Source organism: Arachis ipaensis, chromosome B05 (genome assembly GCF_000816755.2).
Source record: "Arachis ipaensis cultivar K30076 chromosome B05, Araip1.1, whole genome shotgun sequence".
Classification (NCBI taxonomy): domain Eukaryota; kingdom Viridiplantae; phylum Streptophyta; class Magnoliopsida; order Fabales; family Fabaceae; genus Arachis; species Arachis ipaensis.
In genome coordinates, this window is record NC_029789.2 from 134,079,236 (window position 1) to 134,094,780 (window position 15,545).

Consider the following 15,545-nt stretch of genomic DNA (forward strand, 5'->3'; position numbering starts at 1 on the left):
TTTTTTCAGTGAAAACATTCAAGTAGCTATGTGTGCTTGGTACACATAGACAATAGAGGGAGTACAATGTAAATGCATCTAAGTTACACTAGTAGAAGATTCTACAACTGATACAACAGAAGAAGATTCTACCAACGATACAACATTAGAAGAAGATTCTACTACCACTCTTATTGAAGACAGGACAGGTCTTGGTGGCATTTCCAGGGAATTCATGCTGCCCTCCAACATTTCTACAACTCTACTCATTGTTGGTCTGTCATTTGGAATTGGTTGAATGCACCATAAACCCACCATTGTCATTTTCTTAACAACATCATTTTCCTCTATGGCCACTTCCCCATCATCATCAGGTCCCAGTTGAGTTCCTTGATCAAGCCTTTTGTATATCCAATCAGGGAAGTACATCTCACTTGTGTGACTTGTCTTTGCAGGGATGTTCTCCTTCATTCCTACCATTTCTAGAAGCATCATTCCATAGCTATAAACATCAGATTTATGTGAAACTCTACCGAATTGTCTGTTCCACACTTCTGGAGCTATGTACCCTATTGTTCCTCTAGTTTCGGACATTGAAATATGACTTTCTTTTCTAGGACAAAGCTTTGCTAGTCCAAAATCTGATATCTTAGGACAAAAGTTTTCATCCAAAAGAATATTATGTGGTTTTATGTCAAAATGTAAAATAAGAATGTTGCATCCTCTATGCAAATACTCCAATCCTCTAGCAATCCCTATGGAAATTTGATATAAATTATCCCAACTCAAGAGTGGTGTATTCTTAGGGTTCTTTTTGTAAATAAAATTGTCAAGGGAACCATTGGACATAAATTCATAGATGAGAACTTTCTTGTGACCTTCTAAGCAAAATCCAAGAAGGGCGACAACATTAACATGAGAAGTTCTACTAATGCTAGCTACCTCGTTAATAAATTCTTCACCATTTCCTTTGGATGGATTCAACATTTTGACTGCCACATCGGAATCATTGGATAACTTTCCTTTATATACAACACCAAAACCACCTTGTCCTAGTTTAACTTTGAAGGAGTTGGTCATTTTCTTCACATCAGAGAATTTATATCTTTTTATAGTTAACACTCCATGATTTTTTAAGAAAGTTTCAATATCTTGGTTACCCTTTGTTGGAAAGCAGGATTTTTCTTGCGATGCTGGTGACATGTAGGTAAAACAACAAATACTCAACAATCCTACAATTACTGCAGCTGCTGTAGCACCTGTTAATTAGCAAATAATTAAAGAATTAAAGGAACATTTAATATGCTTTTAATTTCTATAAACTTTTGTTATGAAAGAAAAACCCAAAATATACAAGTGTAATTTGTTATACTTCTGGGATCTTCGCTAAGAAAGTTATAGTTGTTCACTTGTAATTGACAGAAACTATTTCATGGTCTACCCCTTTAACGTTAACAACTGAAACATACACTACAAAAATAGCCCAAGAAAATATCAGAGGAGGCTGGATGTAATACCTATAACAATGACTATCCATGTCCGGAGATGTATTGCATCTGTTAACAGTGAAAACAAAGATGAGTTATAGCACTCTTGAGCCTGTCTTTATTCGAGTTTAGGGTAAAGCCAGAAAACATAATCATGAATATTTGAGTGTGTGTGCTTTGACCAAAGTTACATGAAGAAAGAAAGCATCAATGATTTTGGCTTAATGCACCAAAAGTTACATGACACCCTGAAGGGAGTAAATGGGAAGAGAAAATAACCGTATACTGCACTATAATATCAAACAAGTTGATAAAGAATAAGTTAGGTGGTTGTTGAGTTGTACCCTATGATGTTTGTCATTGAACCACAGAGTCTTAGGAAATAGCTATCTATCAATTCCCTAGTGACTATATATAGTGTGATGCTAGGTAACCAGAGAACATAAGCTATTCAACCATGCATATTGTTCCGCACTTCTTTTATATTTTCTTCAAATTCAACCATTAGAATGTGCACATGAAGAAAGTTCAAAGAAGAACACTTGATAATTAAACTACAAGAAATATGATTAGAATATTTCCTAATATGTAATAAATTACCATCACCACAACTTTTCAGGTATGACTTATCCTTGCAGAAACAGAGAAACTGATAACCATCAAATCCACACCGTCCACCACTTTTCTCACAGTATTGGCAATCAGGTGAAGTCCAGTTTAAAAGAAATCCCATCTTCAAAATTTCAGTCTAATTCATTTGCAATAAGCTACTAAAATTAACAGCAGCATTCATGTTCAGTGGCACATTAATCACAAACTGACACATTCATGGAGTAGTTTTTGTGCTCCAGTACCTCCTTATGAAAAACCGCAAATGAATAATGAGTAGCATTTTTAGCACAATCTACTTCATATATGGGGAAATCTATTGGTTTTGTGGTACAGTTATAGAAGAAAGAGAGATTATTGTTCTCAGAACTATAAGTAAATGGTAACTGATCAAAACTGTAGTTGTGCATGGGAGCAGGACACTTTTCCTCATAGGTAGCAAGGTTAGCAGCAGTAAATGAAGAGTTGGAGCAACTGATATCTTTTACACTAGCAAGTCATAATTGGATGCTTTGAGAATTGGATTCTTGTTCTTGCAGGTGATCTCAAAGTGAGGATAGCCGCAAAATGAATCCTGTTCGTAAGGGATCCAGAATGGATACTTAATGTTTAGACCATTTCCACAGCTTCTAGGTGTGCAGGCCACAAATTTTGGATTAACAGATACCACAGTAGTAGCCAGGAAGAACAAGAAGATAATGGTGATTATAATGTACATTTGAGGCTCATTGTAATGGATGGAGATTCGAAGGATCTTTTGTTGCTTGAGATTTGGAAGGGGTGCAGAGAAGGACATAGGAGAAAAGAATTTGGAAGCATTTAGAGAAGAAATTCATCGGAGTTGGCAGCTATTGTGGAAAACTTTTTATATGCTATTATTTTATAGTGGGGGTCATGATTGGTGTTTGAAAATAATCCACCAGAGAATTACCCATTCACATTTATAAAGAAGTAGGCCGACTACCAATATTTGTTTTCATGAACTTAGTAGTTTTGTGAATTTTGTTAGGGGTGGTGTGTTTTGTAGTATTAAATTTGTTTAAACATAATAACAATGTCAAAAGTTGAATGTTGATAATGGAAAGTCGGTGAAGTAGCTTGAAAAAGAAGTATGAAGACTCCTTTTTCTTTATTAAATTTTTTAAAAAAAATTAGACACAAAACAAATACTAATGGTGAGAATGAGAATATTGTCATTCCCAGTAATGGTGACATCACAAGGATGCTGCACTTAAAATTTAGATAGTAGTGTTTTTAGAAGTTCTTTGTAAGAGAATACATGTATGTGAGGACTTTGAAAGGGAAAGTGGAGAAAGAAAAACATGTCATGTACAGAAGAAAGCAGAAAATGAAGTCTGTGACTGTGAAAGACCCCGTTGGACCAGAGCGAAAACAAAGACTTAGCGCACTATCTAATTCTAACCCCATAATTTAAAAAATAATTCAATAAATAAACAAATAAATAATAGGAATTGCTGCTGCACTTTCATGCATATGCAAAACCCAGGGAGACAAATCCGTTGACATGTGACATCACTAATATAACCCTCAAAAGATGTAGCTTTTGCCAGAACTAGAAAAATAATTTCCCTGCATTCCTTCTATTTTATCTCTTTGACTAGTTCAGTGAAAAATCTTGACCTATGATGCACAGTTGCACACACTTATGAGATTTTATTATCATGTCGTTAATCAGATAAGATAAGCCTCTAGCAGTTTATTTCTTTCCCAAGAGAAATATGTCCGAAACTTCAACTACTTTATCTAAATCGTAAGAAGAATTAAAAAAAAAATATTACTTCTATTTTTTAAAAATGTCTTTCATACATAATATCTTTGTATTGTATTTTACATAAATTTATAAGAAATAGAATAACATTATAGGATAAAAAGCGATAATATCTATTCTATTTTTTAATCAACAATGGATATAATAAAAATCAATTAAATTTGTAACTCAAACTAAAAGTTATGAATCTAATATTTAAAATTTATGTTGATTGATTATTATCATTTTCTTATTATCGTTCAAGAAAATGAATTTAGAATCTCTAAATTTTGAATTTTTATTCGAGATGATAAAGTGTAATATCTTACTTTTTTTTCTTATATTTTCTCTTGATCCCACCTATGAAGTAAATAGTGAGAAATTACACTTTACCATGTGAAATCTAAAATTTAGAAGATTCAAATCCCAAAAAAATCATCACTTTATTGTTTAGCTTAAAACCTGGTGTACCCCAAGTTTTTTGTTTGATTTTTTTTTTTCGATGTTAGAACTTAGAAGTGAGACTTAAACCTATCACCTCTAGGTAAATAAGAAATTTTTTATTTAAATAAATAAAATAAATATAATAATTACTAAAATAAATAATTTAAAAACTAATTACCGATTTAAATGCCTTAGTCTTATCTCATTACACTGTAAACGAGATAAGCATGTCAGTTGCACCGTAGCTATCTCGTTTAAATCATTTACGGCGTGTATTTGGGCTCTATTTTGACTTAGTCAACTTCTTTCTCCCCTCTTTTAACCCTTTTCTACCATATTTGAGACTGATATGGTGATGGCACACCAGGCGGGAAACGACGGAGACATTAACAGACTGAACGAGACGTCGCATTACACCGAGGCGGCCGACTTCAAGGTTAGTTGCGTTCTATTTGGTTAATCTAAGTATGTGGACATTGTTAGGGTAGTCCCATAGTGACAAGCACTAAGTAAAATGCTTTAGGGATTAGTCTGTAGGATGAATTTAGAACTGTATTTGCTTGTGTAAGATTGTTATGACTTAATTAGAATTTGCTTACTGGCATATGTAATTTAGAGACATGTTTAGACTAGAAACATGGAAGTATATTCTTAAGTAGAAGTAGCTCTATGGTTTTAAGTAGACTACAAAAATTTATGATTATCTCTTTATAAGTTAATTTTTTTTAATTCCGCAGAGGCCTCGCCTTCTACTGCCCTAGCGAGTCAGCTATACCCTTCCTCCACCGGACGCCATTGTCCCGTATCTGGCTAAGGTCGGATTCAGCGACACGGTGCCCCTCAGGGACTTCACTTTTGACAATTCCCTGATTTCGGCACTCGTGGAGCGACGCCCGTGAGGTGAGGTCACTATCACCCTGCAGGACGTGGCGTACCACCTAGGCCTACGCGCACACAGAAACCCCATTGGGGGTGCCTTCGTGACTTCGGTAGGTGGCACGGCACGGACACGTGGGCCATGGTAAGCAGCTGCTTGGTGCCAGGCCTCTGGTGGCAGCACAGCAAGCTGCGTAGAGGAAGGAGTCCTTCACGCTGAAGCTGGTGTGGTTGCGTGATCGTGTCTGCCAGATGCCCCGACCAATGACCCGGAGACCCTCCGACAGTACGCCAGGTGCTATATTATGTTACTGATCGGAGGGTATTTGTTGATAGACAAGTCCAACAACCTGGTGCACATACGTTGGCTATCGCTTCTCCAGGACTTCGCAGAATGTAGGGTGTTATCCTGGGGCTCGGCTATGCTGTCCTGGACGTACCAGTCACTCTGTTTGGCGGCACAGCGGGGCGACACGGACATCGCCGATTGCACTCCGCTTTTGATGAGCTGGATTTATCAAACATTTCCTCAATGGTGTCCACCAGATAGAGGAATCTACCAGTATCCGCTAGCTGCGAGGTAACCAAATATCATTTTAGTATTTGCATTAAATATCGTTGTCAATTCATATGGTTTGTTACTTAACGAATCGTATATATCTCCGTTACTGTCAGGTTGGTCGGATTGCAGCAGCAGATTAGGGATCAGCACCAGGCCAGGGTCCTGCATTAGAGGGTTTCGATCGACCGGTTACGGTTCGATGAGGTTAGTCATGAAATAAAATATATTATGATTTTAAATACTTGTTGTGTTGTATTACGGTATATTTTCGACAGTTAGATAGATAGCGGATGGTTACTGATGTCGGACATATTTTTTATTCAGTTTGCATGGAGAGTCTACGATGACCCTGCGATGCAGGCCCTGTGCCCGCATTGGTTCTGTGAGGAGGAGGAGTAGGGTACTTGGTTGTCAGCCGTCCCGCTGGTCTGCTTCAATATTTTCCGGTTTCACCACGTTGATCGGGTGAAACGGCAGTTCAATGGGGAGTAGCAGGTGCCAGGCACTCCAGTGAATCTTGACAGATATGAATCATGGATAATTTCTTAAAAGTTATATTAATTTAGTTGTTTGTTATTCTGATAGTGATACTAGTTTATTTGACCACCACTGGCCGTGGTGAGGATGTCTGGTGGCCGAGGCGACTCCAGCAGTGGTACAATGGTTGGACATAGAGGTTCGAATCCGGTCGTAGGATCACCGTGCATCATACGTTTGACAACAGGCCTACCAGAGAGTACTATGATTGGTGGCGTGGGGCTTGCCGTGTGCGGCATCTATCGGGGCAAGAGGTTTTGGAGGACTCGAGGCTGGTAGAGTTGCCCCCCGACGTCCAGCTCACTGCCAACCAGCCGAGAGACGATCTCACCCTCCCGAGGGGCGTGCCGGATCGGAGGAGACGTGCGAGGGAGGTGAAAGAGGACACTCGCCAACCTGCTAGGAGGGAGAAGGGTCATAGAGAGCGTCGACCAGGTGAGCCGGTCAGGAGGGAGAGGCCCAGGCCTCGACGGGCTAGGGGTGATGCAGAGTCTGAGGAGGAGGCAGAGTACGACCACCAGGAGGATGATGGTGACATCCCACATCACAGTGTGGCTTTACCTATGGGACCGACTCCTCCACCTCCTCCCCCTCCCCCAGGGCATGGAGCGTGGCATTCATCCGGTTTCGGTGGGCAGCAGTCTCGGCCAACTTGGGATACATCACCACCAGGTTGGTATGAGGGAGGTCCATCTGGGACCCAGCAGGAAGAGGTCCATCGGACTCCACAATGGCAAAAGCAATAGGCAGGATGTTGCTATTCCTATCTTGCGCCACCGCAATAAGCAACACTCCACCGTACCTGCCATACAGATGTGTACCGTCTACAAACACAAAGGGCTTGCAATGCTTGAAGGCCTTGACACATGACAGGAAAGCGCAAAATACCTTGTCGAACATACTGCAGTCGCATACCAGGAGGTGTCCATCGTAGAACGGTTTGACGCGTAGGTCACAAATGGTACCAGAAAAATAGCTTTGCAGTGCCTGAAGTAGCTTCGGCACCTTATTATTTGACTCTTCCCAATCCCCGTATATCTGTGCAATTGCCTTCTGTTTGGCCATCCACACCTTTCTGTAGGATGGTTTAAAGTGATAGCTTGCTTGGACTGCACCTTGCAAAACCGGAATGCTTGCAGAGGGATTGGACTGAATCAATGGCAAGATGACCCTGCAGATCAGACTGCTGTCTAACTGACGATGGTCTTGAGATATAATGGGTGCTAGACAACTGTATACTCCACCAACCCTCTGAACCTCCCTGAACACAACAAAACAGTATTGCTTTAACCATGTCGTATACCTACTTAATATATTGTACAGAAGTACTAAAAAGCGCAAGTAAATTTAAGCTTACCAGTATTCGAGGTTCTGCCGAAGGGCCACATGGAGGCTCCATTGACACCCATTCTTAGCTTGACGGCACTACACATGGTACTTTAACTGGTCCGATTCGATCACCCGGTACTCCGCACTCCTACGAATACTGTAGTTCTTCACACCCTGAAGCACTGCCTCTCGGCTTCTAAACTTGTGACCGACCCAAAACTCTACACTGCCGTCTAGGTTGTAATCCTCTTCACCCGTGTCAGGAAACGGAGTCATCTCATGCATGGCGTCCAGATCCAGACTGTGATAGTGAGTTGACACTGTCGATAGCGGCAGAATTGGGTGAGGTGGAGGCAGGACATGGCACGCCACAGTCTGAACAAGTGTCTCTGGAACTCACTCATCCTCATCCCTACCATCGGACGAGTCGCTGTTTGCACTATCCGCCACGTAATCCTTGTTCGACTCCTCCTCGCCCTCCTCGGCCTCATCCACTGGAATGGCGACATGAATGGGCGGTGGTGCGAGAGGTCGGTCGTCCTGTACATAGGTCAAGTATACGGAACTCCCACCACCACTGTGTCCCACCTCTGCGGAAAGCTCTATTACCTGTTCCACCATGATCCTCCCATGGATGTCGAACATCAGTCGCACATGCTCGTCCTCTTGAAGTCGGAATAGTCGAAACCGGAAGACTCCGTTCCCCATAGGTGCCAGTAACCTATACGCCACCCTTCCGATTTCCCTCGCTTGTGTTCCACCGAGCTTGCTCAATATCAAACTCTTTAAATCTGATAACGTTTCCACACGCTAAATGCGAAACAATATTGGATCTTCACACTCAAATGTCATCTCGTTGTTGCTATTTCTCATATGCCAATTCGGATAAACAAGCACAACTATATATGGACTATTACTGACCATTAATGCCTTGTATTCGTGAGAAATATGAGACACGAAAAGGATAGAAAAAGTTTGTGAGAAATACCAAGGGTTAGACATCCTTTTATAGCTGCTATGATTGTCTTCTATATATCTCGTTTACAGTGTAAACGAGATAGACACGTTGCAGCTGACTACAACAAGGAGATGATTGAGACAGGGAGGTGGCAAAGCGGCCATCAACAACAAGGAGATGATGATCCCTATGGATGCAAACACCATAGGGAGTTCACTATGGACGTGGCAATCCATTCTTCAAAAACTCAATACAGCTTACAACAGTTTTATTTAGTACCGTGTACGCAGGAAGCATTAAGAAGACCGGTTATTGGTGTGATGGTGTGAAGTTCTTACGAAAATAATGGCCACGGTTGCCATTTGCCATCACTGTATTTGATTTTTCATTTTCCAGTTGAAGGAGGTGTTGAGTGTTGACCACGGCCATGGAAAACTATACTCATGAGTCTTCTACAAACAAAATGGGGTTGCATGTTTTAACGACCAATTAGGCAGAGTCAGTCAACCCCGAAACTGCCACCCACGTTCCCTTGTCTTTCTTCACTCGTTTTTAGTTTTTTCTTTATTACTTCTTTTTTTGGCAATAAAATAACTCGTAGTCGTGAAATCATTTACTACTTTTTATACTGCTGCGCTAATACTCTTTATTCTCTTTTATCTCAAAATCTGAAAGGTAATATTTTTTCTTACAATTCAGATGAACAAGCAGGTCCGGAAGTAGGTTGGTATTTGTGTGGGTCTGCTACCAAAGTCTATGACTCACGCAATAGATGACTCACGTAATGGTTACTTGTGGTTGTGTAAACAGCTATTTGGTTGAAAGGAGTGGGAGAATTGGCTTTGGCTTTGGCTTTGGCGTCAGCTTGTTCCGGAAAAGCATAAATTTTTGGTTTGGTTGTGTCTTAAGGAGGCTCTTCCTACTGCAAGTTTTCGCTTTAGAAGATGAATGTCGTCATCGGATAGGTGTCTAAGATATCTTTTTAGCCAAGAATCGATTTTACATTATATTCGAGATTGTCCAAAAGTTCAACTTGTCTGGCATAGGTTGGATATTTCTTGTCATCCTTTGGATTTGAAGAACTGGTTCTTGTATCATAGCAGAGAGCATCCCTTCAAGTTCTTTTCGGGATTTTGGTGGATATGGTGAGTAAGGAATAATGACATCTTTAATCCTCATGAAACTTGGTTTCCGGAAAAAGTGATTTGTCTGGCATTAACTTCAGAAAAGGAATTTAGGAATATTTTTAAATTACAACGTATATCCATTCCCTCTACTCTAAATGGTTTTTGGAATCCCCCATCTATTGGTACTTTTAAGATTAATTGTGATGCTAGTTATTTTGGTTCGGGTGATAGTGTTGGTTTTGTTTGTGTTATTAGAGATTGTAATGGGAGTTGGCAAATGGGGTGTTTGGGAATAATTGAGAGTAATAGTATTCTTCAAGGAGAATTGTTTGCCATTTGGAGAGGATATCTCTTAGCTTGGGATGTGGGTCAACGAGATGTTATTTGTGAGACGGATTGTGTGGAAGCATTTAATCTTGTTACTCATGGTTTTGGGTTTATTGATCCATTGGTGCTCAAAATAAGAAATATCATGCATTAGAATTGGCGTGTTGACTTTCGTTTGATTATGAGAGATGCAAACACGGTGGCAGATACTATGGCAAAGATGGCGATGAAGTTACAACTTTCATATGTGGATTTTCTTTCACCTTAGGAGGAGTTTAAGAGTAATCTTAAACGAGACTATTCCTTTATTTAAGCAGTTCCTTATTTTGTTTGTTTTATTTTTTTTTATTTAGTTTATTTCAATCGTCAGGAAAAAAATACTACTGCGCTAATACAAAATCAATGATAACAAATATAATGTTTAATATTCAAAATTGTGAGCTGAACTACTATTTTCCGTTTATATTCGGTGCTAGTAGTACTTTAATAGCTTTTCCTCATCATTTCCCTTGTGATTGTTTATATTCCTTTTTCTATAGTAATGGAAAAGAACACACATATGACATAACTAACCAAAAGAAAACAAGACGCGTGTTTCTCACATTTTTCTTACTACCGACCTTTATTCATTTAGCTTTTAACGCTCTGGACCAAGTCTTCACCATCTTAAAATTCTATGATGACCAAAATGACACAGCTTATGCAGCAATGACATGTTTCATGCTTAATTGCAATTTACATTTGACCATAGGTGCATAGCTACATTTAAAAAACTATGTCAACGTTAAAGTAGCTTGAATCTGAGATAGAAAGTAGGAAGTTGAGACAGTTAACTGAGAAATAAACAAATCCATGCAACGCAGGGAACACATAATTTACCCTAACCATGACTTTGATGATTAATCTCTATCAAGGTAATCACCACAACTAGAGGTGTAATTGTGATTTGGTTCATCTAAATGAATTATCAGATGTTGAGTACCAAGGGAACTGTTAAGAGTCAACTTCATTAAAGAAGTCTAGTACGACTAAAATGACAGCAAATCGAGAAACGGCATAGATCATACAATTTTAATTTATATTTTTCCGTAGGTACTTCATCAGCATCAACTTGCTATTTAATAATGGCTTAAAAGTTGAATGCATTAACATAACATAAACTAGTTATCTATTTTGCATCAGCTGAAATAGAACAAGATGTAGCTAATAGCCTAATAACTTATTACCATATCATCAACTTAAAGTTAGTAAATAGACAATAACATTTTGACCTCTACCTTAGATTTCTAAATTCAGATGTACCAAACCAATCATTCATGCACTTTAAATTACAGAAGAAATAAGTAGGTGGCAGTGGCTAAAGATTTAAGTTTTCAGAACTAATCCCATTCTAAATGTTGTAATTTGTTTAATTAACAGGTGGGAACAGAATAGAAATTTTTGGCTTAGTTTGGTATTAAGGTGAGAATGGGATAGAATCCTAAAAAATTGTAATCTTAAAATTTTACTGGGGCAATAGGAAATGATAGGCCTATGACCAAGAACAGGACATTCATATGTATGTTTTGCAACAATACAAGCAAACTGAGCAAAGGAAGAATTTATAGGCCAAAATAAATACAAGAGTAAGGTATTGTTTTTGTCCCCAACGTTTGGGTAAGTCCTATTTGTGTCCATAACGTTTCAGCATTTGGTGAGCTATTTTTCGGAGTAGATCATCGATTCTATCCCAGACATTTGTATTCTAACTTCAAGAAGAGATTTTTAAAACTGAAACTAAAGCGCTCATGATGTGTAATTGACGGCAGGATAACATTGAATCACTTTTACAAACGTTAGGGATACAAATAGGACAATTTAAACGTTAGAGACACAAATAGAATTTACCCCAAACGTTGGGGACAAAAACGATACTTTACTCTAAATACAAAATAATATGAAGATTGGAGAGTCAACTATAGGTTATGGAAATTCCTAAGTTCCATTTCTAATAAATAGAAGGTCCAATAAGATGTCAATTTCCATACAAAGTAAGATACAAAAGAGAACTAATATGATATATCCTGTGTTTTAAATTTTCTTCCTAGAAGCTGTACTCATAATCCAAACTAAACAGCCAACACAATGTTATTAGTTGTTGGGGCCAATATAATACCTGTATAAGTTTCTTTTATTTCTTATATGTTTTTGTATTAAAAATTTTAAAATAAACTTGAACGTTATAATAAAAAAATAATTTGATTAGTTTGGTATCTGTCATCTTCAAATGAAATCCAAAGTTTTAATATGCAATCAACAAAGTGACACATTGACACATACTATTACCATGTCATATGAAGGCTTTTAAAAGTTTGTGCTCATTATTACTACTACATCTTCAAAAGTCAATATCTGCTAACAGACCCAAATTCATTAACCCTATATTTAAGTTAGAAAATTCAAATACATGATCTCATTATTATGCGTCCTTAATAATAGATCATATATCAACAGCACAACATGAACATGATCAAAGAAGAGTACCTTTGAACACTCAAACCAAACAATTCCATGTCTAAGAAATGGAGCTCTACCTATCCTACCAGAGTGAATTTATGAAATTTGGCTACTCAAAGATTAAACTAAAAAACTTTAAAATGTGGTTGCAGTCAACTGCAGTTGTGTTGCAAGCAAAAAAATTGCAGGGAAACAAACACGAAAGGCCATAATTTGCCACTGCAATGCTAATGCGGTGGGCAAGGCAATCATAAGATTTTTCTTAAAATCCAATAGGACAAACCTAATAAAAAATAAAAGTAGGAAGAACACATACTCTTAGCACCCTGATCTGGATAATTTAGTGGACCTGGATAAGGTGATGACAACGGCTCTGATGGTATTGGTGCTGATAAGGTTGGTGACTGAGACAGACTACTATTGCTGCAAATCCCACCATATGTTTGCTGATTATTTCGACAGAAGCAGATGAATTCATTTAAAGATGCATTGTGTCCACACCTCCCACCAGATTGTTTGCAACTATCACATAGGGTTTCATTCACTCCACTCCATCCAACCTCAAAACCATTATTTAACGCATAGTTATTGAAACTTAGTATATCCTTCGCTAGGGCAGGAACAATGATAAATTTACACCCCATATCAAAAATAACACCCAGATTTTCCATCAGAACTAAGTATGCAGCACTAGGATCACCACCATATATGGAGCAATTAAACATCCCAAAATATTTAAAGCTTATATCAGACCAATATGAAGGAGGATCACAGTCATATACCAGAGTTATGTTGCCATCGTTGGAAGTGAATTTGAAGAAATCGTTATCCAAACTCACATTGGTATTGTCCCTGGAACAAGGATCATTGTACAAATCAAACCTGGCAATCTTCAAACTTTGACTATTTTGATCGATGTCGATGACATCAAACTTCTGTGATTTGATGTTTATAGTCACTTGGTCTTGTTGGCAATCAAGCTTGAACCTAGGATGGCCACAGTAATCAGGTTGGTTGCTATTCCAAAATGGGTAACTAATGTTCTTGAAGGTGCCACAGGTAAAAGGTGCACAATCTGTGTAACCTTTAACATCACCGGCACTATATGTTGGCAACAAGAGTGATGAAAAGAAAACAAAGGCCTTGACGAAAGAAGGTGGAAGTGGAGGAAGAAGAAGAAGAGGACGAGCCATTTTCTTGAATGATTTTGAAAAACAATGGATAATGTGCTGTATTTTGGGGAAAGATACCATTTTGCAAAACCACTAGGAAACTACTCCTAAATACACTAATCAAGTGCCAAAACGATACCTACCGATTTCATATTTAATCTTTTCATTTCTTAAAGAAATCACTCGTACTGCATGTATAACAAAGGAATAAGTCAATTACTACAACCAGACCATGTGGTTTTAATTAAAATGCATGATAAGTTGATAAACAAACGCTGATGCAAAGCTGGAGTGGCCCACTCTGGTGGCACTTATTTATTAGTGGCTAAGGTCGGCCTGTTCTTCGTTGGGCTCCGCTCAGGAGAAGAGCAAGGACAGTGGTCGTCCGCGTTGAAGTAGTTTGTCACTGAAAATAGAAGTGGGACTCGTCGGCCTGAAAACAGCGATTCACGGGTTAGATGTGTTCTTAATTTTTATTTAATAGACTTTCTGACACCTCACCTTCTGTTCTACCAAATGCCGTTTTTATATATAAATATATCCATATTAGATTAGGTGAGGTACTATAAGATCATAAGGTAGAACAGACGGCTCATAATTACTGACTTTTAACATCTATTATTCGAGAAAAGGTATAAACTACCAATTGTTATGTTGGCATTATTTCTTCTCTATGCTTGTCACACAAGCTTTGTTTATTTGCATCCTGCCTGCAGTTTCTCCTAGCATCAATTCTGCAGATAATTATACGATAATGAGACTAGTTATTAATAATTAATTTATATTTTGGTAAATAAATTTATTTTAGAAAAATATTTTTATTATATTTATATTATAATATTATAATTAGTATTTAATAAATAATGTATAATTATATTAATTTAAAAAATATTTTTATTATAATTATATAAAATTAATATTTAATGTATTATTAAGCTACTTATCAATTATAAATTGAAAATATTTTTAATAATAATAATAATAATAATAATAATAATAATAATAATAATAATAATAATAATAACAAAGCCTTGTCCCACTAAGTGGGGTCGGCTACATCACTTAAAAATATTTTTAATTATTTTAATTATATTGATACAATTCTAATTCTTGTCTCGTTATTAGTTAAGAGATTTTTTTTGTCTCGTAATCAATGAGGAGATATTTTTTAATTTTGTCTTCTACAAACAGAATTAGAATTTGAGTAGAATAGAAAGAAAGAATCACACCCAGAAGTATCCTGGTTCAGCTGCTAAGTGCAGTGCAGCCTACATCCAATCTCCATCACAACAATGATAGAATTTCACTATAATCAAACAGATTACAGACACCAATTCTCCCTAGGAACTACCCTTCCTATCCGGGACAAATCCATAATCTATCCCCAATCCTGAACTTGACTTGGTCACCTGCCAAGCTTTCAACTGCTAAGTGCTAACCCAACTTGCAAGGAGATTTCCACAGAATCATAAAACACAACACAGATGTACAAAGGACCTCTAGGACATCTATGGCTTTTTCTTTTAATTTTGTATACTCTGCCTTTTTCCGCTCTATGACTTTTTTCATACAAACCTCACTGTTTGTCTTTTTCCATGAGACTCAAGACAGACAAAACTAAACAGAAAAATACAACATGAAAAACATTGAAGAAGAAGAACTTCTGTTAGCTTGGGTAGCTATGAGAACTCAGTGCTTTACACTCTTTTCTCCTTATTTCAAGCCTTGGCTGTCCACCCTTATTATAGAAGGGAAAGCCTCCAAAGTTGAAACGGTTGAACCGAGCTAATCTTCTTCTTCTTCAACACAAAACCGGTTCGGCCAGAGAGAGAAGAGAGAGAACCGAATGTAAAATCCAACATGCAATTACCTCT

The 15,545-nt window shown here is 37.8% G+C and overlaps 2 protein-coding genes across 3 annotated transcripts in view; both read right to left on the minus strand.

Moving 5' to 3' along the window:
* LOC107641196 (LEAF RUST 10 DISEASE-RESISTANCE LOCUS RECEPTOR-LIKE PROTEIN KINASE-like 2.5) overlaps positions 1-3,029 on the minus strand; it is a 3,117-nt gene extending 88 nt beyond the window's left edge. The window contains exons 1-3 of the mRNA XM_021102879.1: positions 2,067-3,029; positions 1,497-1,535; positions 1-1,238 (exon numbers count right to left, since the gene is read on the minus strand). The exon at positions 1-1,238 is cut by the window's left edge and continues 88 nt beyond it. Of these exons, the coding sequence (XP_020958538.1) occupies positions 79-1,238; positions 1,497-1,535; positions 2,067-2,199 (1,332 nt within the window). The 5' untranslated portion in view covers positions 2,200-3,029 and the 3' untranslated portion in view covers positions 1-78. The remainder of the gene's footprint in view (positions 1,239-1,496; positions 1,536-2,066) is intronic.
* The window catches only part of LOC107641192 (LEAF RUST 10 DISEASE-RESISTANCE LOCUS RECEPTOR-LIKE PROTEIN KINASE-like 2.4), a 76,104-nt gene extending 61,933 nt beyond the window's left edge, over positions 1-14,171 (minus strand). The window contains exon 1 of one of the 2 annotated variants that reach the window (XM_021102873.1): positions 12,816-14,171. In XM_021102873.1, coding sequence (XP_020958532.1) covers positions 12,816-13,752 — 937 coding nt within the window. In that variant the 5' untranslated portion in view covers positions 13,753-14,171. The remainder of the gene's footprint in view (positions 1-12,815) is intronic. The other variant, XM_021102874.1, reaches the window with a different exon arrangement.